The sequence below is a fragment of the Neopelma chrysocephalum genome, unplaced genomic scaffold (genome assembly GCF_003984885.1).
Source record: "Neopelma chrysocephalum unplaced genomic scaffold, ASM398488v2 Primary Assembly neopelma1_23, whole genome shotgun sequence".
NCBI lineage: Eukaryota > Metazoa > Chordata > Aves > Passeriformes > Pipridae > Neopelma > Neopelma chrysocephalum.
The window spans coordinates 31,945,500-31,969,242 of NW_020897691.1; the positions used below are offsets into that span (position 1 = coordinate 31,945,500).

Consider the following 23,743-nt stretch of genomic DNA (forward strand, 5'->3'; position numbering starts at 1 on the left):
TTTTTTCTTTTTCCTTTTCTTCTCCTTTTTCTTTTTTTTCTGTTTACTTTTTTCTTTTTCTTCTTTTTCTTTTTGTTCTTCTTTTTTTGTGATCTCTATTCACAATTCCCTATGCAAAATTACCTATCCTACAAAATCAATACCTCACTCCTCCAAATAATCATAAGTCTCTCTCCTTTCCCTGCTGCAACTGCTCCTCTGGGTGGCAGGCCCAGGAAGACAGCCAGGATATCACAATCCCCGACGGGAGCTGGCTCATCCTTCTGTAATCAAAAGGGCACATTAATTACAACACTTGCGCAGAAAAAGACACGCAGTGACTGCCAGTTAGAGAACACGGATGCATTCAAAGCCACCAGCAGCATTTTCCTCCCTTCCAAGAAGGGACCAACCTTTAAGCCCTAGCTAGAACTTGTCGTGAACCTAAATAGGACTTCAAAGGGAAAGCAAGAAGGATCGGCAGCTCCTGACCCAAGGAGGAGACAGGGTAGATACATTTCCCCAGAGGCGGGCAACACACAGTCCGGGGGAGGTGCAAGGGATTATTCAGACTCTCTTTCACCCTCTGTCTCCTCCCCTCCTCCTCCTCTGCTGGGGGCTTCTATGGTAAAAACACTGGAAGAGGAGATGGGAAGTAAGAAACATCACCCTAAAACTCTCCAACATTAGACTGTAAGTACAGGGGCACATATGTGTGTTTAAGAGTTTTATGCTGCATTCTTGCAACTGTGGCTATACTGAAGCAAAAACGTCTAAAATAAAGTGCAACCACAAATACACAAATACAAAGTCCTATCCCACTTCCATTCTTCCCTTGACAGATCCCTTTTAACCCTTCAAAGTGTTCATTAAAACAGTATTCCTTCATGCTTTGTTAATTTTCTGTTATTTTCAGAAAGAGAAATAAGTATCTGTGGTGAATTATGTCCAGAGCTTGTTTTGCAAACTCCTTGTAAAGAGGATACTCTTGCAACTGAGCAGCAGCAGATACTCTCGCCATGCCCAGCATTGCTGTACTCTGCAACAGTTCCTGTCCTTCTGCCTCCTTCCCTGGATTCTGCATGAACAGGTTGGGATCTGTGTCTGTCCCAGACGGTCTAGTCTGTTTGTCAGGTGGGCAGTTACAGAGCACAAGCCAGTGCTAACCTCTGCATGACACTCAGAAAGGGCAGCAGGAGGATCTGCTCTTCAAGCCGCAGGGATGGGTACTCACAGCCCTGCTCTTTCAGTATGTGACATGTAATACATACGTAATGTATAAGAAGGGTTTCTTTTGTATTTCCAGATTTGCTGCAAGCATTCCTGATTAAGAAAGTAACAATCTATGATGCAAAGAGGAATAAAACAGACTTCCAAAATGGCACAGAAGTCATTTGCACTGTTACTGCATTAGGAACTGTGGCTCCAGCCCTGCAGACTCATGTCCAAACCTTAAAGGTAGATGCTGTGAGCAGTCCTCCAGGAGTCAGAATGAGCAAAACTGCAAGGATTAGCCAAAACAGGACATGTGTGCTTTCAGACTGCAGTCCATCCAGAGTAGGAGCATTTTTAAAAAGTTGTTTGCACACCTAACGCCTTGAGGTACGATCTTGGCTTTGGTGTTTGGGTGCTTTCATGCTACAATAGTAAAAAAGAGTACCCAGAGAACAAATGTCAAAACCGATATTAATGTATTCATTGCACAAATTTTCATGCTTGAATATGGTCAGGGTCAAAATGTATTGTAAATACTAATGTAGTAAACGACTGGTTTATGCTTACATGAGAATTGCTAAATGTACTGGAGCTGCATTGCTCAGCCCTCCTCATTAAGAATTGCAGAAGAGAGAGGGGGGAAAGGAAACAAAAAAGAAACAATTGTGGTGAAGCACAACCAATGATAGAGTCAGATTTATCTTTTTGTAAAAAAAAAACCTTTAAAAACAGCCTGAAAAAACACTCAGGCAAATGCTCACAGAATGATTCTGTTAACTTCAAGCCTCTGCAGCAATAAAGTTAAACACCATTTTTAGTTACTTTTCTCCTGCAAAGTCCTGATGCTTTCTTCCTTGATAGACACTTCAGAATGTTTTTGCTTTAACCACTAATATAAATGCTGGGGTCCTTCCCTTCCCCTTTGCAGCTTTTCTGGGCTCTGGCTATTTGGAAGGTGAGGACAAAATGCTCAGGGGTATGTCTGGCTGAAGAAATCATGACAAGTCCCCTCCTGCCATTTGCGGAGCACTGGCCAGGGATGCTCTGCACACGTTCTTCCTTGTCAGCTTCTCACAGTATGTACTCACACTGCTTTATCATACTCTTTCTATTAGGCTTCCTAGTCTTTCCCAGAAATTGAGTTATCCTCAGGCTGAAACCAAGGAGAGGCAAATTTGTGTTATTCATAACTCCACTTCTGACACATAGTGAACACTATGTCAGCTTATGTGAGAGTGTTAGAAGGCAAAAACTCTCATCACAGCATAAAAGTCCATTTTTTACTGCTTTTCCTAGTGTCAGAGGGGTAGTGTTAGGACTCTCCTCTTATACGCTTTGAACCTTGTCAGCCTCCGAAGACATTACATTGAGAAAAAAAAAAACAGAAAAAAATACAACACAGTAGTGTTCAAATCAGATGTTTTGCCTGTAAAAAAATCAGCTTTTAGGTATAGGGTAATAGCTATTTCTGCCCTGTTTAATTAATTATTCATCACTCGATAATAACATTTTAATTTACCAGTGCAATAGCAGTGCTAAATGGTATAGTCCCCTCTTCTAGCAGCTTCATGGAGAAATATCTGCTACTATGGAGAGCCCCTTGCAGATCTTACAGATACACCACTAAAATGTAACGCTGCAATAGTCTCGCATTTTTTGTATTTTGTATTTATCGCTGTATATTTTACTCCCTAAGAAAATATTTTCAACTGTTAGGATTTCTATTTATCTTTTTAACACAAAATAATAAAATAACTCACTTCATCCATGTGAGAGATCCTTTTTCTTTTTCATCCTGAATTTTCCAGTTTGCCGCATTTCTCTTATTTAGCTTAATTCTGCATAAAAGTACACAGAGTGAATATAGCTTTCCTACTGTTAAATAGCTATCTTATTCCCTCTTTCAAAAAAACCAAAACAACTACTAAAGTGAAAAAATGACAGCAACAAGTGGACAAAGAGAAGTGTTAGAGGCAACTCGGACCTATTGTCCATCACATGCTTTTCATTCTGGTATTCCCCTTAAAGGTTGTTGGGTTGAAGATGAGCCGTTCTTCTCCAGATTCCATTCTCCCCCTGCTTTAAGGGGTTTTTACTTTTGCCAGAAAATGTTTATTGTAAAAAAAACCCAAAAACAGAACACAAAAAAAAACAAACAAAAACCCCAAACACCACCCGGCCCCCCCCAACCAAACAACTGTTATACATCCAATGCAAATGTTGTGCCAAACTCTAAGAAGTGCCACCTTGGTTTTCATCTTTCTGGGATTTGAGCAGTTGTGAGCGGAACAGCTGCGTATCTATAAGCCCAGGGCAGGTGGCCCCAGCCAGACACTTGCCACTCACAACCACAAAGCTGAAAAATCTGACCAGTTCCTTGATAGTCTGAAAATGTTTGTGAATTCCAGTTTCTTCTCCTTTTACTTTTCTATAAAGGAAAATCCAGTAAGTAAAGTAAAAATCCAGTTCAAAACTGCTAAGTAGCTTTCCCATGTTTGCATTCAAGAAGTAACTTTCACCGCCATAAAAAAATATTCACACCACTAAAAAAGAACCCCCACAATTTTCCCTGCTCCTTATATGAAGGCCAGTCATTTTGCATCACCATCCACGATGTCATTTGACTCTTTTAGAGTAGTCTGACTGCAGTTCTCGGTGTGGGGTCTGCTTAAATGGAAGTTCAATGTCTTTGGCTCTCCTCTTGCATCAGAAGGATTTTCCTTTCTGAAACAAGTCTAAAGTATCGTCCTTGCAATGTCAGGTCCTTTTAAATCCCGTTGTCTTTACCAGAACTGCGGGGCCACGGTGGGCTTGGAAAAGGGCAGGGGGGAATCTGAGAGTCTTTGAGTCAGCACATCAGCTCAGAAGGGATCCACCACAGAAGGAGTAACGGCGAGCTGCAAACCAAGATCAGAAGCTGTTACAAACTGACCCGATTTCAGCTCTGAATGCCACCATGCCTAACAGGCAGAGAGCTACAGGGGATAGCCAGGGGAAGAAGAGTGAAGGACAGCTCTAAAACCAGTACAGATCCTTGCTTTTATCCTGAGTCTGCAAACCTGAGAATGGAGAGAAGAGAAAAAAAGGGAAGAAGAAAAATAGGTACAGCTGTTTAAGGACAAAGGAAAACAAAATGCATTTCTGCCAGCTGAGATCAGTCTAAAGCCCCAGAAGGCTGTGAAGCTAGGAGAAGAGCCCAAGCCAGACTGGAGCCTGGCACATGTCCCTCCTGCTGTAAATGAGGACACCGAAAGGATCCATTAGGGGCTGTGATAATAAAACCAGCATTGAGCAAGCTTTCCTTGCCTTCACAACCACTGATTCAGGATCTGCCACTGCTAATTGCCTGTGTCCCTGATTTTATCACTGCTACAGTCACACAGCCTTGGTTCCAGACACCCCACCAGGCACTACCAGGGGAATGCCATTGCCCTTTTTGCTCAGCAAATGCAATTGGGCTTTCATTTCAAACACTTGAGGGAAAAAGTAAATAAGGAGAGGAGATAGTTCATGAACCTGCATGGGGTCTAAAAATGACCTGCTGTGCTGTGGCTGACCACACTACTGCCCTCAGTGCAGCATGTGGAGGGGGCCAAGCAGTGACCTTCAGGGCTGCTTCGTCCTGCTCCCAGCTTTTGCTGCTCAATGCAGAAGTAGGACCAGGGCCCAAACAAGAGTACCTCAAAGCAACTTGTACCCTCAGGGCATATTTGCAGGCATCAGAAATTCAAATGATGTTTTGGGGATGTGATGTGTTGGCCTGTCCCATCCTCCCTCTCCCCATCCTCCCTTGTCTGGCCTGAAAACCCCAAGAAGATCACTCAGGACAGAACTCAGGTGTTGCATATGGGGCCTCCACTCCCAATTTATTCTCCCACAGCAGCATCCCAGTCACCCCCCAGGGTGGTCCTTCCCTACCACTATGGATGGTGTGGAGTCAGGGAGCAGGGGTGCAGCTGACTCAGGGAACTTGTAGGCACCGAGGGCAGCTCGTTACCTGTGTCAACATTGAGGCTGATGCTCTGTGCCATGTCCCCTGCTGCACTGGGGAAAGGGCCCGGTGTCGTCCAGGCTGCAGCAGCGCCCGCTTCGCTCTTGCCCAGTTCACAAGGGGGACTGACTGGAGTGGACACGGAGGCAGGGGTGAGGCGGTGAGGGCGGACGGAGGCGGTGGGCACCAGAAGGGAGCTGTAGCGGGGGTCAAAGTGGGGCCCATACACCTCGTGCATGGTGGCAGGGCGAGGGTAGGCAGTGCTCTGTGTCCCAATGTAGGGGTGGTGGTGGTGGTGGTGGTGGTGGTGGTGGGCATGGTGCCAGGGCTCAGGGCCACCCTGGTGCAGGTGGCCATGCAGGGAGGCGGGTGCGTAGGGGTCAGTGGTGGTGGCGAAGGGCAGCTCGCTGTGGGCAGCAGCTGCCAGGGGGCTGCTCAGGCTGGCTGGAACTGAGGAGGGCTGGTACGTGCTGTTCCAGAAGGATGGCGGGAAGATGCGCTGGCTCATTGGGAAGGAGCCATCTGGGTGAAGGAAGTGGGAGAGAAAATCAGCAATGAGCACACCCAGCAAGCCTTGATCACCTTTCCCTAGGTCTCTGTCCCTCCCTGATCCAACCAAACAAAACCTTGTATTCCCTTTATTCCCTGAAAAACTACCAAACACAAGAACTTAGTCCAAACAAACACAGATTCCTCTCCAGCTAAACATCCAACACACCTAGGCTATGGTTTATCCCTGAAGCTGCAACTATTTGCTCCAGGTTTCTCTTAGCATGTAGGTGGGCAAAAGGCTGTTATCTAAGGTGAGGGAAACATGTCTTTTCTTCCATAGTGGAAACTGAGTGAAATTTTCAGGGTTGGACTTTTCTTGTTCGTTTTTGTAATAATCTCCTTATATAAACATTTATGCCCAACACCTCCAGGAAAGCAGCTGCTGCCTCAGTGCAGTTTCAAGGTGGTCAGGAACAGTGAGAGTTTACTAAAGGCCAGCTTGAATTTCCTTAATTTTCTGGGGGCAATTGTCCACCTATTACACCAGACTTATGCCTGTTTCTTAGGTATACAGTCAACACGTTTGGAAAGCACTCTGTAGACCTTTGGAGATATTTGGGAGGCAGGGCAAAGGACAAGGACCCTACATTTTCATAGCCCAGTAAGCAACACGCAAGATGGACTGGTGATTATTAATAGTACAGGTAGATGTTATGCATGATTAATTGAGAATGCACACGGTTCCCAAAAGAAATAAATAAAACCATGCTCCTGACACATGTTTGCCAGGAAGTATGTCAGCTCTGAGCCCTGGCATTACTCAGTAGAAGGGGAAGAGGTTCATGATGAGCAAAAACACTCCTCTCCTGCCATCAATTGAATATCTTTCACACATGAATTATTTAAACTATTTCATTCTTAGACATTACCGACAGCAATTCATACAGAGGCTGGGAAACCAGCCTTGGCTGAGCAGGTGGCCCTGTGAGGGAGAGTTACCAAAACTGCCCACAAAGAAGTGCCAGCCCTAACTCTCTAGTGGAGAGAGGATGGGGAAGGTTATTCCCTTCTGCCCTGGGTACCTCTAGGCCTGTCCAGAATAAATCAGCTGTGCATAAGCCCTGGCCTTGACCTTAACGGCATATGGCCACAGCCATAGGCAGTTCTAGAAGCCTTCGTTTTCAGAAGTTTAGGGACCTTCCTCCAGCAGCAATCAGGGTGGTGATACATGCAGGGCAAAATATGGGGACAAACACAATCAGTTTTTCAGAGTGGGAAGCTGATGAGATGGTTTCCGCATTTGCTTTTTGCTTTGTTCCCATCATTATGACCACACTAAACTGAAAGCTAGCGTCAACAGAGGATGCACAGTCACAGTGCAGGGGTCACTTTATAACTGTTTGGGCTGTAGCCCCTTCCAGGTAAAGCGCCTGCAGTGTAAAGAAAGTTCATTTCCCCATTCCACCTCCCAGGCTGCTTCCCCCTGGCCCACTGCGGTCCGGCATGAACTGAAGGGCTTTATTATTTCTTTTCCCTTAAAAGGGCCAAGCAGCTGACAGCTCTCGGCCCAGGACAGTGGCTCCCAGGGGCTGCCCGCCGAGCACCAGCCGCCGGGGGGAGGAAGGAGGGAGATGGGATGCCGAGGTCCGAGGTGCCTGCCCGGAGCGGGACCCCGCCGCCCCCCGCGCTCCCCGCGCCGCGCTCGGTGCTCACCCCGCCAGGAGCCGGCGTTCCGCGTCGCCTTCGAGCTGCCGAGGGAGAAGCTGCTGGGCTGGCTGAGCGCCCGGCTGAAGTGCTCGTCCACCACGGCGCTGATGTCCCCCTGGAAGTAGGTGAAGAGGACACAGCGGGAGCTGATGTACTCGGCCTCGGGGGGTCGCTCCTTCTCGGGGCTGCAGTCCTCCTCCTTGATGCTGGCCGCGGGGTGGCTGGAGAAGGAGCTGCTGGCGCTGGCGCTGCTGCCGCTCTCCGGGGCTTCTTGCATTTTGGAGTAAAAGGCGAGTTTCTGTGGGAAAGGAAAGAAAACAGAGCCGGTCACGCAGTGCATCAAGGTACGCTTCTCCCCCTTGTGCCAGCCGGCATGCAGCGCTGAGCCCTCTCCCGCGATCTTTCCGAGAGGATGCAAAAGTCTAGTCCTCGGCTGCCCGCTGTTCCCCCAGCACACACCCACCGTAACCCCTCACACCCCCACATCGCCCTCCGTAACTGCAATTCTGCCCCGCCCCTGGGAGGCAGCGAAGGGGCTGCAAACAGGGCAGGTGGCCCGAAACCCAGAGGTGCCGGCCGGGATGGAGAAAGAAGCGCCGGGCGGGGCAGGCGCGGCCAGGCGGGGATCACACGCCCTGGTCCCCCGCACCAAGCCCGACATAAGAAGGCGCTTTGCAGATGGCTCCGGAGCGGACGGCGGCCGCCAAGGGGCTGCAAAAGGCGTCGGGCACGGTCGGACGGCGGCCAGGCACACACGGAGCAGCGACGGCAGCGGGGGGAAGGCGAGAGCCGCTCGGTCCCTGGCTCGCAAAATCTGCTGCGAAGAGTGTCCCGTAACTCACAGCGGCGAGGAGAAGGAAAGGGGAAAAAAGAAAAAGACTCAAACACATGTCAAGGCAAAGCACATCATTTCCCTGGCCAGTAGGAAGCTCCAGGTATTTCCTACAAGATTATTCTGTTTTTACTGGATTTCGATGAGTGGGAAAATAGCGGGCGTTGAAAAGTTTGGTGGATGTTTCCCATCTTTCTCCGCGTTAGCATGCCTGCAGGTGCTGGGAGTTTCTTAGCAATAAGCGCTGGGACGTGGAGCCCGGGCTTGGATTATGCGGGCAGAGCCTTGGAGCGGCCGGCGAGGGAAGCACCGAGGGGATGGGGCAGAGCCTTGGGCCAAGACGTGCGATATATATCATAATGTCACTCCTTCGCGACGACCGCCTTTCCACTTGGCTCCCAGTTCGGCCATTGAGGTAATGATCATCCCCCTTAATAATGTCATAAGCCGTGTGCCGGGGGGGTGAGGGGGTAATTGGAGGGAAGGCAAGGTGGGGAAAGACATCATCTGCTATTTGTAACGGGAATTGGGTCCCGCTGCCGGGCGATGGAGGCGGCACAGGGTCCGCCATGCCGGGGGTGCGGGGAGCTGGGCCGCTGACCCCGGACCGACTCTGCACGGCGGGGGCTCTCACCCGCCTCGAGCCTGGGGCGCTGCTTCCTCTATCCATCCCCTTTTTCGTTACGCTAGTGGAGAAAGGAATTAATTTCTGGAAGGAGTAAGGGCGAGGGAAAAGCTGGAAACGCAGAGGGGTAAAAGGAAAGAGGTGTGCAACAGGTGCAGCCCGGGGAAACGAGCCCTGACACACGAGGGACGGTGCGGGTCCTGGAGCGAGCGGATCCCCGCGCGAGACGTGCTGTGCCTGCCCGAAACATTCCCGCGGCCGGCAGGATCCTGTTATTGAAACCCGGGGATGAGTTGATACCCCCGCCCGCGCGGGCGGAGCCGCACGCAGCGCGGCGGCGAGACGTGGCTCCAGCCCACGGAGCGCCCGCGGGGAGCCCGGTGGGGCCGGGGCCAGGACAGGGTCTTGCCACCGAGCTCGCCCCGGAAACGGGGAGCATCCCGCAACCCCTGGTCCCCTTCGCTGCCGGGGCTTTTCCCGTCGTCGACAAATCGGGGAGACCCTGCAGCCGCCCGGCACTGTCGCCTCCTCCACTTCCAGAGCGTAACTCCGAAGCACCCCTCCGAGGCGGCTATAAAATCTCTGCACGAAGTGGCTCCCGCGGCGGCGGCCGGGATGCCGGCACGCAGGGCTGAGTGATACCCCGGGTAGCCCGGCCTCGCAGCTACCGACGGGCTACACACACCGCGGACATCGCTGCCCCGAGCCGCCGCGCTCGGATGGAGCCGGTCCCGGCAAAAGAAACAGACAAACAAACAAATATTGGAAAACGAACAAACCAACCCCCTAAAAATCCCTCTGAGGGTTAAAATCGCGCCCAAACTCCCGACATCCCGTAGTCCGTCTGTTGCCGCCGGTGTACGTACCGTGCGGAGCCCCGCTCCAAGGTGGGATGCGGTTCTGCTCCGATCATCATCGCAGGCTCCCAGATCTTCCCCCTCCCCCCCCCGCCCCCCTTTCCCCTCCCCTTCTCCTTTTCCCTTTTTCCTTTTGGTGAGGCCCCAGACGGCCATCCTCCGGATGACACCCCTCCCACCCTCTGCCTCTTCACTGCTGCCCCCCACACTTACCTGGTGATAGGGGCTGTAGGCTGCTGCGAAGTAGGGCTGGGGAGGACCGTAGACTTGGTACATAACATCCAAACAGCTCATGGCTGGCCGCGGCCGAGAAGAATTTTTTTCGTCATCAACTCGTGTTCTGCAAAGTGGACAATGCTTCGCGGGAGGGAGGTTCCAGGGGGTTAAGAGGCACCACGCACTGGTGGGAGGAGTGAGGGGGGATGAGGCCGCAGTGGGCTGAGCTGACACCCCCTCCCTGCCCTCTCTCCCTGCCTCCCGCCCTTTCTACAGCGTGGCTCCCTCCCTCAAATGCGCTGGGGCCGGAGGGGCTCCGCGGCCGCCGGGGGAATTTCAGCCCCGTGCCTGGCGGGTGGCAAAGGCGGGAGAAGCCAGGGAGATCCCTCCTGCAGCCAGGACTGCCCGGGAGCTGCGGGGCGGGAGGCGCGGGGAGAGCTGCGGGAGGCGCGGGGAGAGCTACGGCACGCGATGCCCTCCCCGGCCGCACAGGGACCGAGCGACGGCTGCGGGGTGCAGAGGAGGTGTAGGGCGGCGGGAGGTGGGGGCTCGCACAGCGAGTCAACCCATCTCCCGCTGCGTTTCATTTAATTTCATTTATTTAATTTCTTTTCACGTGCCTCCTGTGCCGGGTGCTGCCCCGCGCCCCTCGGGGAGGATGCCCCCGTCGTTCCTCCTACCTCGTCGCGCCCCGCTCCTGGCCGGGGAGAAGTGGAGCTCCGGGAAATGCAAGGATGGGGCTAACGCCCTCCAAATCCCACCAAGTCCGGCGTCCGCCGGAAAATGCCACCGCCAAAGTCAAAGGAGTTGAGAGGTCTGATGAATCGAAGGAGGAAAATCCAGTTGCTCCCGTGGAGGAATCTCCCCAGAAACTTTTGAATAATTTCAAATCCTGGGAACGGCGATGCTTTTGCACTTAATAGAAATTAAAACAACGCCGATGGTAAAGTCACGTCAAAAGAACAAATTATCGTGAAGGTAAACTTGATTTCCTCTCCGGCTTTCTGCCGAGTGTGACATGCAAAGTTGTAAATAGGTGAATGTATCTTCACTGCTCATTTTTTTGACAGAGTTGCATAGGAACTAGATTACTTTCTAACAGAGATCTAAGTTCTCATGTCAATACCAACTCTTTGAAACGTTCATCTTCGTGGTAAGGGTCACAACTACAGTGAAAAGAGATCCGGGTTGGTTTCTTTTTTTCTTTAAGAATCTGTAATAAAGAGAAAAAATACAGAACACATGATAGAAAGAATATTACTTGGTTTTAAAATGCTGATTGCTTACAAAAGTGTGGGGGAAAATCTGAAAAGAATGAACACTTTGAATTTTGAAGACCCGGAAATATTTGAACTAATTTTAGCAGAAAATCCTCAGAATTAAAACTAAGTATTGACTCTATTTTGTTTTCCCCAAAATGTAATTTTTATATTGCACGTGCTAGAAATTTTTCTAAATGCGTACCCTTCAGCAAAATGATGTTTCAGTGCCCAATGAGCATGTTTCAATATTTTCTGCATCATGCACAAGATTTAAAATTCATATTTAAGCAAACTTTTTTCTCCCTATTTTGGTTCAGTAAATTCATTTTTTGTATTGCAGCGCAGTCTGGAATGCCGTGGCTGAGGGTTCTGCCTCAGCACCACTCTTTCCCCCCTCTTTCCTAGAATCAAGTAAGTGTTTTTAGAAGAAGAAAACAAGTTGAAGACCTGTAGGCATTAAGCCTTAAAATAAGAAATGTATCTTATAGTCTATAATTTTATTTCTCCTGAGTAGTAAGCAAATAGTCACGACACAGGGAAGGACTCACTCTGTGGCTGGTGTCCAAATTAAGGCAGTCAGCTAAAGAATGCCCCTCCGCTCCTCACAGTGAGAGACTAAGACATCTTACCTGGGACAATGAGATCTCACTTCTTCTCTGTGTCCCTGCTTGTGAGAGGTAGGGAGCTTTCCCAGCCCACACAGATCTGTGCTTATTTTAAAGGTAAGCAGCATGCTGGGCGAGGTACCAAAACCAGCCCATTTCTCAGAGGCTGAGTCCAATGGACACATACTCCAAAGACACAGCATGCCTTGTACAAGCCCTGCACCAACGACTCTGTGTAATAGCAAAGGTAGGACCTGACATTTGCCAAGGCTGAACATTTACATCTTCTGTAGAAAAACCCAAAGAGTAACAGCAACATGTGAGACCGAGTGCTGCATTGAGGCAGATGGTCTAGCTTGTGTTTCCTGGAGAATTTCTCATTGAGGGCTGAATTTAGGGATTTTACCACACGTTCAAGTATGTGTTAGGGGAATCGGGGCTAATGTGGCTTGGTATGAATTCTGTTTCTTTTATAGATAGTTATTTGACTGTAAAACTGTCCGGTGTAAGACACGAGTAAACTTTAGTGTCTTAAGGCAGAGCAATACACACATTCATGCGAAAGCGCTGACATTGTTTTGCCTCCTCTGTGCACTCTGTGAAATCAGTCCTGGTATAGGAAATTATCCTGGAAACCAAGGGTCAGAAACTATATTCACTAATGATCTCACTGCATATTTGCAATTATATAAAAATAGTTTTCCTTGGTCCTAACTACAGAATTTTGGGTGGGTTGAGTGACATAAGGAAATACAAAGCCTTGGAAAGAAACAGCTGAGTTACCTCAGAGAGAAAATTATGACAGCAATAAAGGAAAGCACATCTTTAGGAAGGACATGGGTTGAGAATTGGCTGTGTACCATTAAAACACTGTCATGGGCCTACTCCAATGGCCATACACTGGTAAATGTTTCACAGCAGTAATATGAAAAGAAAATCTTGTTTTTAGGAATACAGAATGATGGGCTCTGATAAACAGCAAGATGTAGAAAATTACAACCTGCCTCAGAAAATATTTCTATAAAGCAAGTCAGTGTTATCATCTAACTAATCTGGAACTTTTCACGAAAGAAGAGTTGTGTATTATTGTGAATGGCTCACCTGACAAGCAAACAGATCATCAAACAAAACATCAACATTCAGAAAGACTAGAACAAAAAAGTCATGGTAACGTGATAGCACTGACCACATTTGTTGTTCACCTTCCCTGGAAATCCTACATCCAGTGCTAGTCTGCCAGCCCCCAGTGTGCAAACGTTTGAGCATCAAACATCACATTCAATGAAAAGATTAAATATTTAACATCAACATCCAGAATGGACCTTTCCGTTTTTTCAATCTTACCACATATATAATTTTTGCTGTTCATAACATGCTATTTTAGAAGCTCAGGGAGACTTTCACTGTTTCCAGAAAGGCATGCTTTCTCAACTAGAAGATATCATGAGATGGATGGATGATCCCACTTCCTTGCTGCAGCCATTTGTCAGTCTGCTTAGCAGCCTTCAGTGTTTCTCACTTCTAGCTTGAGTTGGGCTGGCTTCAGCTTCAAGCTGCTGGTTGAAATAATGCCTTACTTCACTTATCTAAACAGTCCTTTCATATGTAATATTTTCTGTTATGAAACTTATTTTATTCCATATAATAATATAATTTTTTCCCTGCCAAAATAGATGCAGCTCCTTAACTTTCTACAGCAATTCTTCACATAGTTTGTGTACCTTTTTCATTTGCAATTTTTCAACATTGTTTTAAAAATATTGACACAAGAACTTGATATTATCTAACATTTCTTTTGCTGAAGGCATACACAAAGTAAAATACCTTCTTAGCAACTGATGCTTCTGGCTGTTGTGGTTTTTTTGCCACATCAGTTTCAAAGATCTGTCATGCTGATGTGTTCTCCCGCTGTGATCACCAGAGTATTTTCAGTTTTCCTTCTAAAAGTATGCAAAAAACATGGATTACTTGGTGGTATGGAACTGATGGTACTGGGCAGTTTCTGGCATTTCTTCTAGTTCTTACATAGCTGACTGAGATTGCAAGTAACTAGGCTGAAAGCTGTGGTGGTCTCATGTGAGCCTACGGCATCTGCTCATGACGCCTTGTAGAGTCATACTTTACAGAACCTTTTCCATCACCTGACTTTTTTGGTCCTAGAAGTGCAACTCTTCAAACAGCTCCATTTATGTGTTGTTTCTTCTTGAGAATGCCAAGAGAGTTAGCAATGGGCTCAGGTATTTCTGAATGTCCCATTTCTTGCTTTACTCACCAGTCTTCATGCTAATCTGCTACCTGCTAAATTTATTAGTGTGATATTATATCAACTCTCAAATTACTGATGAACATCTTGTACAGTTCACAAACTAACTAATATGACTGTTCCTATACTGTGTTCTCATACTATACTCATATGGGCAGTATTCATATTCCTAAATACTAAAGATTTTTTGTTGACTCATTTCTTGCAATTTTTTTCCATTTCCTGTCTGCATCACTTGTATTGTGCAGTGCCTCTTCTCTGAGATGATAAAATCAGTTTTAACAGTCTTCCTATTCCTGCTCTCTACTTTACTCTCCAATGTTTCAAACTGCCTGTAGGACTCAACACATAGTTAACTTTCCGTCGAACGCACTGCTTATGGCTTTACATGGGTCAAATTCAGCTGAAATGAATTAAGAGATAATGCTGTTCCTCCTTCTTATCCTGTCAGTCTTTGTGCTCCATATCCCTAAAAGCTTTTTGTTTCTTGGGGGGCTTGGTAACTGTTACCATGGTGTTCTCAGGGATGTTTTTGAGGTACACCTCTGGGTCTGTATTGATATAGAAGACTTTAGGCTCAAGAGCTGCCGGCTTGGTAGTTTCCACGGGCACTGAATTAACTGACATTAACGATAAAAACCAGTATTACAAATATAGTAAAAAATAAAGTAAAATTTGGGGGACACATATCACTAACTTTATTGTCTCCTTCACTGTCCTGAAGAACGCAGTTTTACTTTGTTTTTCAGCCTCAGAGACCTTGTATAGTTAGTTTTAATTTTTCTTTTAAGGGTGTGATTTTCTTTTTCTCTTTTCCTTTTTTTTCCCCTGTGGCTCAAAGAATTCACTGTTAGCTGCTAATTAATCACACGTACGGATACTATTTGGTGTGCATTTGTACATGTGACCGCATGTCTACTCCAGTGACATGCTCTGCAGCAGCTGGAATGTACGTGGTGATTTTTACTCCGTGATGTATTTACAGGGGAGTTGCTGCCCAGCTCAGGGTGCAGCATCTGGCGTGTGTCACTCACCCGTCCTGCCCAACCCTAATGGGCCAGAAGCATCACCTGTCTCTCCTCTACTGATTGCGGCAGATGAAGAGATCATTATGCAGGGCTGGAAGAGAAATCTAGAGCTGTCATGAGGGAATATATTCACACACATTCACATGTTTGAGAACACACTGAATGCATTGAATTTAGGGCTTGATTTTGCAATGTGAAAACTCATGGAAGTTTTTTTCCAGAATTGGCATAGGAACAGTCTCAATTTTGCCAACAGAGGCAGAGGTAGCAGCTTTTCTGGTGCAGGTATTGTGGCACATTCAGATCTGAGCTGCATGACTAGGCGCCTCTTTCCCCCACTCAGGACTGAGCCACCAGAAGGTGAACCTGGCTTGTTCTGAGACGCATTCACAAAGATACTCTGCAGATATTGTTTTTATTTGTATACAATATATACAATACATATTTTCTCTGTGCTCAGGGCAGAAAGGTAATTTCAGAGAAAATGTTTCTTAACAATCACCACCATGCACAAAATAGGGTTCTTTTTATGTTTTATTTTACTTTTTTTATTGTTATGATGCAAAAGTAGAAACAGACTGTGTCTACTCTCTGTTGAAGTTTCTTAAGCACCAACCCTATTAATACAGACACTAAACTCTTGATGTAATTGTGATATAAATCCTCTGCAATGTCAAGTCTCAGTGATTTTGATTGCCCAGTCATACCTTTGCATATTTTTTTTGGAAAAAAAAAGGTTGTTTTATACGAAGGCTTTAATTCCCATAAATGTTTTAATTTTAGAAGCATCTTTCTTTCCACTTTTGTAGATAATACTTCAGACGGAGGGAGGTAGATGGCAGAGGAAGACTGCAGCTTGAGAGAGTAAGTGGCTCGATGTAAGGAAACAAGAAGATGATCAGGTTTTCAGCAGAGTACAGACAGGTAAGATATATGGGGTTTTGTCTGTACAGATTTTAGTATAATACTGACAATATGAAGCTGGGATGAGGAAAAGAAAGACTTCTATGATTAAGTCTTCCTCAAGTGGAAACTTTAATTGCTCAGAGTGGGCAATATTAAATCATAGCGGGAGGAGTTCACTGGTTTACTTCTGTTTTATTCATTGTGTATTTGGCTAAGCCTTGAGAAAATGTTATTAGAAAATGGTGACAGAGTATATTTTAAGTTACAAAATTGAAAAACAATGTAAAAAGAAAATTCATAGCAAAATACTGGAAGTGGAGCCATGCTACAGGGAACTGTGTTCTCATTGTCTGGAATTGCCCCAAATAATGTAGTTCCTGGGTTGAATAGGTGTGAATTCAGGGCCGAAAATATATTCTGACTTTCTGAAACTGAACAGAGCCCACATTTACCTTTTTTTTTTTAATGGCTATACCTAATAGAGAACTTAGTCTTTATGGCTGCAAAAGCCAACTCTACCTTTATAAATGAGGTTGCAAAAACAAACAAGAAAGAGAGAGGAAGATGGTAACAAAAGAATGAAGGAAGGTGCTGACACTGTAGTATGCACTGTGTGAAGTAGAAGGGGAGAAAGGAAAATGTCACTTGATTTTCATAATAATACCTATGTATTGTAGCCCAGTCCACCAGAAACCAGTGCATACATATTCATATTGTAGTCTAGATGGAAATTCTGACTTAGTTTCATATAAGTATCTGTATAGATTTACCTCTTTTATGGAAAGATAAGAAATTAGTATCCAGATGAATTATTTGTAATAAATAACAGTGCCCCAAACTCCATTGAGGACACATGTAATCTGTGCCCCATTCCCTTGCTTGTACACAAAATTATTAGAATGAGGACAAATTAAATTAAATCCCATGCAATAAGCACACCCTCTGAGGCAAATCATTACATGCATACCAGGGATCATGTGCTGGAGTCTTTACACATGATGGTTGTACTTTTTAAAGAAGAATCTCTTCTCATGCTGAGGTGGGCACTACCCTGAACTGCAAAGTTTTACATGTACATATGAATCAGTCAGTGAGTTTGCACAGGAGGGAAGAGGCATGAATTTAGGGAAAGTAAGTCATTTTCATACCTCTGATGTGATGCTCTCTTCTTTAAAGAAGGCGTGTGTGCATTAAAGATCTTCTGGTCTACTGAGTTAAATTGATAGAGATACTATCCTAACATATCAAGTTTTATGAAATGCAGGTTCAGTTTTTATATCAAGGTAACAGAAGCAACTTTTAATTCAGAAAGATAACCAAATTGAGGAAAAATTCAAAAATTGCCTTTAAGTTTTTGTTGAGGTTCTGGATATAGCTGGTAAGAGCCAAGCACATCGGGTGGCACATACTTGCTGCTTCACAAGAAATGAATAGAGAGGGCTTCATTTAGGCTCAGAATTTGGCAAACATTTTGAATGACATTTTTCAGAAATTGATTTTTAACTCATAGACAGTTCACTGGTCACATGGGAGGACAGTTTATTGTAGAGGACAGCATGAAAGCTGAAGAGCTGGCGAAATGCAGAGTGTAATGGGAAAGCAGCTCAAAGCTATGTCTGTGTCCCTGTCTGTTGATGTAATGCAACTGCTGCATTAAATAAACTGGCATTAATTTTTGTTATATTATTGCTGGTCATAGGGACAATTTTACCAGTCTGTGTGTCTCTTGTTCTGATTTGCTCCTTTACTTCCAATCTGGTTTTATTGTTTTGCTGTGCAAGGATGCTGTTGCCTCTTGGAGCCCTTGTGCACCTTCCTGGGGCAGGCTGGTAGTTGCTTGACAGGCAGCTGAAGCAGGGGCTAAGGGTGATTTCCAGGAAAATCAGAAACAGGCAAGAAAAAGCTATTGGAGGAAGCCTGCCATCAGCTCCAGAGGAAGAGCAGGATACTCAGGAACCCCTTACAGCTCTTTTTTCTCTCACATGCTCTGTGCTTTGTCCCAGCCTCCTGCACACCCAGAGACAGGAGCTTGTTTTTCAATGTGCCTTTCCAGCCAGCATGTGCCAAACCATATTTTAGTCTCTCGCCTTCCAACACCAAGCAAACTCCACAGTCCTCACATTCCCTCAGCATGGGACGCTACTCCTGCCTCTGCCCATATGGAGCACAGCTTGCTGCCATGCTCCAGGGGAAACCACACACAGATTAATGAGTGTTGTGCTCTTTCCCAGGTAAGCTAGTTAGTTCTCACAGTGGTGAACAACATTTATTATTCAGCAAAACACACCAGGTGCCACACTCCACTGACCTGCAAGGGCTGTTACACTGTTTGAAGCCAGTACTGGAAAAGATGTCTTTCAACCTCCTTGTTCCTTTGTTCCTATGTTCTCTTTTGCCCTGCAACTGCCTCGTGTCTCTCATGCCTTCTCTTATTTGAGAAAAGCAAGATGATTCGCACTCCGTGAATTGTATCAGTGTTAATCTCCTAAATTGGTTATGCTGCCTCGCAGCTTTTGGGTAGGTGAGAGAAAGCTGGCACAAGGTAAAATGAACATTCCAAAGGGTATTCAGGACATCCCGACACTGCATGTTTTTGTTCAAGTAGTTATATATGCTTTAGCCAGAACCACGTTTTCTTCTGCTTCTCAGAGACCACATGCTGAAGTAGTGATTTCACACATACATGAAACACTAAGCAGAAAAAATTACCACCATCGACTTAGTAAAAAGGTAATTATCTCTGTGTCAATACATTTGTTTCTTCAACTGTGTTCCCCGTACTCACCATTTGTCCTAAAATGTAAGTCGGTTACAAGTTAATTTGACAACACAAAGAGTCAATCCTTTTGCTTTTCAGAAAGAATAAAAAATATTTAAAATATGTATGAAAACATGCACAAAATATATAATGTCTTACACACTGAAGAGCTTCAAATTTTTCGGAAGTTGAAGTTCATGTGTCTGCTTGACTATTCCTACCAAGATTTATCCATTTACTACCTCCCTCCCTCCCTCCCTATGTACTAGCCTATTATACAAATTTCTCACAATTATCAAATATCTAAGAAGAGACAATTTGAGAAGGATAGCATGGAAAGGGAAAGCTGAGCAACTAATATATAGAAGCCAAACCTTCAGATCTAAGAGATATGATGGGGGAACTTCTAAACCAAGGACTGGACAGAGCACTTAGGCTTATGGGGGCTAGGTAGCCTAAAAGCTAATATGCATCAGTTTCATGGACAAGATTCACTTCCAGCCTCTTTAGGAACTCATAATGTTTCCAGATTGCTGTTGTCTTTTGTAGAAACACTTGATCCAAACCTAAAACAATAATTTCCCACAGCTTTACTGAATTAATATTTTTCTCTCACTTTTTTGTTTTTATAATTTATTTTCAAGGAGGACTGGAAATCTACCTGTATTGGGAACATTAGCATCTTTAAAAATCCCTAGCACGGCTTAATTACAATAAGGACTACAGCTGATCACCATTTAGTTCTATTGTATTTGATAGTTTTGACAGGGCTTTCCCTGTTGTAGTTGCTTTCTAGTGATGATCCTTCTGTGATGGGGAGGAACTTTTGCCTCATGCCTCCCTTCTCTGCCAGAGTCTTCCTTTCCACCCTTTTTGCTGGAGCCAGCTGAAGCCTCTGAAGACCCTCTGGTTCTTTCAGTTTTGTGGTGAGACCTCACTGTGCATGCGTCTTCAGCAGCAGTCCTGCACTTCTGTGGGCCCAGTTTGGACTGGGCAAGTTGCACCCTCATTTCAGCCCTGCATAAGCAGCATTCTCAGTGTGGATGGCCAGCTGGCTGTTATAACCTTCTTTCACACCATGCTATGTAAAACTACACAGGGCAGGTCTTGTTGATGTGTGAAAAATGCTTCTAACAGCCTGCTCCCATGTGCACTGAGGTTTCCAGCTTCACAGTCTTGCTGACTCACAGTGAGGAACAGTACCAAAACCAAGGAAATAGTTTGCTATAGGCAGGGAAGGTAAAAGAAGATGAGTGCAGGAGTAGGTTTGGTTTTCAGAAGAACAGAAGTTTCCAGAAGCACATTGATTGAGGATTGGCACTGTGAGCCAACAGCAAGTGCAGTAAGAATGAGCCTGCAGAAAAAATTGTTATATACACAGCTCTTTAAAAAGACTGTTTTATTGATTAATTTATATGTATTGACTATTTTCCACCAATCAGCTTGCATATAAATACATGTACATTTAGCTTTTCTGGGTAAATGGGGCTTGAGACTGCTCAGAATAGTACACCACTGGTGTATCAGTCATCTGGGATGTAATGCCAGATAAGCATATTCTGACATGCTGTCACAAATGGACAGTTTATTGTGAAGGAGACAGTAAAAGTGGTTAAAAGGTGTATGCATGTACATGTATACAAATATAGAATCATAGAAAAAACTGGGTTGGAAAAGACCTCTGAGATCATCAAGTCCAACCCTCGACACAACACCACCATGGTTACTAGACCATGGCACTAAGGGATGGTGAATCCACCACCTCCCTGGGCAGCCCATTCCAATGTCTGATTACTCTCTCCATAAAAAATTTCTTCCAAATATCCAACCTATATACATGCACATACATACGTGCATTTATACATTATGGATGGATGGATGGATGGATAGATAGATAGATAGATAGATTGACATACAAATATTATTTTTCCTTCTCTGGTAACCATAGTGAAAGCCTGAAGATGAAGATAGTCAGAAACCAACAAATCGTTCACTAAAAACTGGAAAAGGGATGCTTTTCTTAAAAAATGGTAAAACCTAATGTTCAGTTGAAGACCTGCCTCAACATAAAGAGTGTGGCCAGGCCAGTAGATGATGTTTCTCTGAAACCAGAAGATGCCAGAAGCAGGTCTTTCTTTTTCTCTTAGAGGTCCTGGAAAGAAGGCCTCTGCAAAGGAACACTTCCAACCCCCCCAGACTGCAGCTGCTCCTGCACCATCTACCACTGGCTTATAAATGATGACTAGAGACCTTGGCCAAACCTATGCAGAAAAAAACCCAAAGCACTGCCTATGTTCATGGGGCAGTGTTTGGTGCAAGCATAACAACTGCCCATACTTTGGAGGAAAGCTAGTCTCTGTCTGTTTTCTTCAAATTGAATCAAATGTCCATGCCATGAAAAGTGCTCTCCCAAAATCCAATTTTTTTGTTATCACAAAATCCAAGGCAACTGGGCCTGGGAATATTTACATTTGTCCATGAATATTCTGGACTTTAAAATGTCACTAAATTGTCTTGATGAATTTTTGTTTCTTTTTCCCCAGTTTTTGTTTACCTCTAGAGAAGTTAGAATGCTCCATTTTTTTTCCTGGGCCAAATTTTTGAAGGAATAGGAAACTACTGGGCAAATATGGAAGTATTTTGGAAAAAATATTCCGTCTCCATTTCACTTCTGGAAACTCTTCCTCTGCTCAGCCTCACCTGTGCTAGATTACATCTGCTAGTGTGTGAAGTTCTTGGAAATAAATTCTCAGTGCATATGGCACAACCTGAATCTAAAAATGAACTGTTAATTGAGGAAGGCACAGGACTGAGTTACAAAAAAAATGGGATTCATTAGGAAAGGCATAATATAGAATTAACACAGTGGAAGGTCATCTGGCTATAGAAATAGTTTTTAGCGACTTCCCCTTTCTACACTATTCTGAATCTGCCTGTTTGCCTCTGGTGTGGTACAAGTGTGATATGAACAGATCCCGCAATATGAAATAGGCTCAGCAGTTTGGCACAGCATGGGATGGCCCTGAGGGAACTAGTCCTCTGGCTACACTTATTGGAGAGAATATGTTTGGATTACAACCTCTCATGGCTTTTGGTAGCAATCTTGATTTGATCTCAACTGCTTCTCACAGTGGGAAAAACACCAGATCCAAAGAAGAACTACGTTTTTGCAAACCTCCCATGTCCAAAAGAGGCTTTGTTTGGGTAAAGAATCTATTCCGATCATCCCTCATAACATCTCCAAATACTTGTGTGTCAACTGGTGCTGTGGAACAGGATCCCATTAGATCCCATTAGGGTATGCAGTGGAGACAGACCTATTGAGGACTGATGGGGAGTACACAGTATGGGCCATAATCAGGCCTTGCTACAGGTTTTAAAGAAATTATGATGAGAAGATTTCTGTTTTGTCACTAATTTGGGAGGTGTTGGCAATGAAGCAGTCTTTGCTTTGCTTTTGCCACTGGGGTAAAAATTAATCTAGAATTAATTTAATTCTAGGTACCATCCGGTGGTTTATGAAGTCCTGATCCCAGAAGTCTGAATGCAGATATGATGTGGAAAGAAATCCTGTAGCCCTGGACCTACCCCCAGTGAGCAGTCTCATCCACTGACTCCCAAAAGGCTATTTTAGAAAGAAATGCTTGAAGCAAGATATAGAAATGGGGATCTATGTAAAATGTACTTTTAAAGACAGTATTATATACTTTGGTTTCAAGTTATATAATGGCATGTCAGACACGCTCTGTCCCCATCTGAGGGTTGAGCCCTTTTTACTCAGCACAGTGTGGAGCACACACAGATGCGGGCTGGTAACAACTCCATGCTTAGCATGGACGACATATTTTGGAGGACATTGAGAGACTGGACTCAGAACAGAAACAGAGAAAATAGGAAAGACTTAATGTGTAAAAGAGTATTTCACGCACGTCCAAATTACGCCTGTACAAAATATTCTTGTGAGAAAAATAGCACAGGGTAGCAAGAAAGGAGAGTACAGTGTAGTGGGCTGGACAAAGAGCCAGCTCAGGCAAGCCTGGCTGAACAGCAGTTACTAGGCTGTAAAAAATGGACATGGCAAATGTACTGCATTTGCTAAAGGCTCCATGAAACTCCAGGGAAAACAGAGAGTTCACAGAGTGGCTCCACCAACAGAAAGAAAGTTTCATTATTATTAGTCATATGCTGAGGATGTCAAGGAATTTTAAGGCCGCACTCTCTGCATTTTTAGAGGTTATTAATGAAATAGCATAGCAAGGTGAATTACATTAAAATATTTTTCTAACCATTCCAGAAATCTTGGTCCAAGTTGGCATAGGGGGGCTGGCAAGTGGTGAACTTTTGACCGAAGCTCAGATTGCTGGGAGACACATCCTCCTTGTTAGTTTCGGGTGACAGTTCACTGTACTAGAGGGATCCACTTGTGTGTAAAGAGGCGAGTGGGGGAGGAAGATTTAGCACTGCATTTTCACAGGGGCAAGAAATTCCATCCAGCTCAAATGTGTTTTGGCCCACTGCCCAGCTTCTTGTCAGACACATGACCATCACTTGGCTTCCTATTTCTGGCCTGAATCTGCATCCCAGGATAAGCAAACTCCATTAGTGGTTAAAATTAGGCGAGTGACCTGTGACAACACGTGCTGACTCTCCAACAGAGGGTAGACATATTTGAAAACCAAAAAAGAGCTAGACACACCAATATTTGTCATGTGTCATTCATCAGTTTGGGCTACTATAATTCAGATAGCAGCTGATCGACTTAATGGAAAAGACTTAGCAGGATTTTCTGGTTTCCTTCTGACCAAAGACTTCCTATAATGATTTAAGAAATGAGCATGCATTTCCATATAGGCATTGTACCCTTCCTCATCACCCTTGACATCTGTGTTGCTCAATAAGGATGCTGAACGCTCCTCTCCTCTCCTCTCCTCTCCTCTCCTCTCCTCTCCTCTCCTCTCCTCTCCTCTCCTCTCCTCTCCTCTCCTCTCCTCTCCTCTCCTCTCCTCT

At 45.2% G+C, this 23,743-nt stretch overlaps 1 protein-coding gene and 1 long non-coding RNA gene across 3 annotated transcripts in view; both read right to left on the reverse strand.

Annotated features, from left to right (window-relative positions):
* Positions 1-10,147, reverse strand: part of VGLL2 (vestigial like family member 2) — a 20,402-nt gene extending 10,255 nt beyond the window's left edge. The window contains exons 1-4 of one of the 2 annotated variants that reach the window (XR_003535731.1): positions 9,912-10,147; positions 7,391-7,682; positions 5,192-5,707; positions 3,367-4,253 (exon numbers count right to left, since the gene is read on the reverse strand). Coding sequence is in view for 1 of the 2 variants with exons in the window: in XM_027692627.1 (XP_027548428.1) it covers positions 4,210-4,253; positions 5,192-5,707; positions 7,391-7,682; positions 9,912-9,992 (933 nt within the window). In the remaining variant the exon portion in view is untranslated. Of the gene's footprint in view, positions 1-2,598; positions 4,254-5,191; positions 5,708-7,390; positions 7,683-9,911 lie in introns of those variants that run through there. The other variant, XM_027692627.1, reaches the window with a different exon arrangement.
* LOC113972008 lies at positions 2,599-20,212 on the reverse strand. Its single transcript, XR_003535735.1, has 4 exons — positions 20,200-20,212; positions 19,323-19,329; positions 11,813-11,820; positions 2,599-3,061 (listed from the first exon to the last, which is right to left on the reverse strand). It is a non-coding gene; the product is annotated as an uncharacterized LOC113972008 (long non-coding RNA).
* Positions 20,213-23,743: the final 3,531 nt, after the last annotated feature.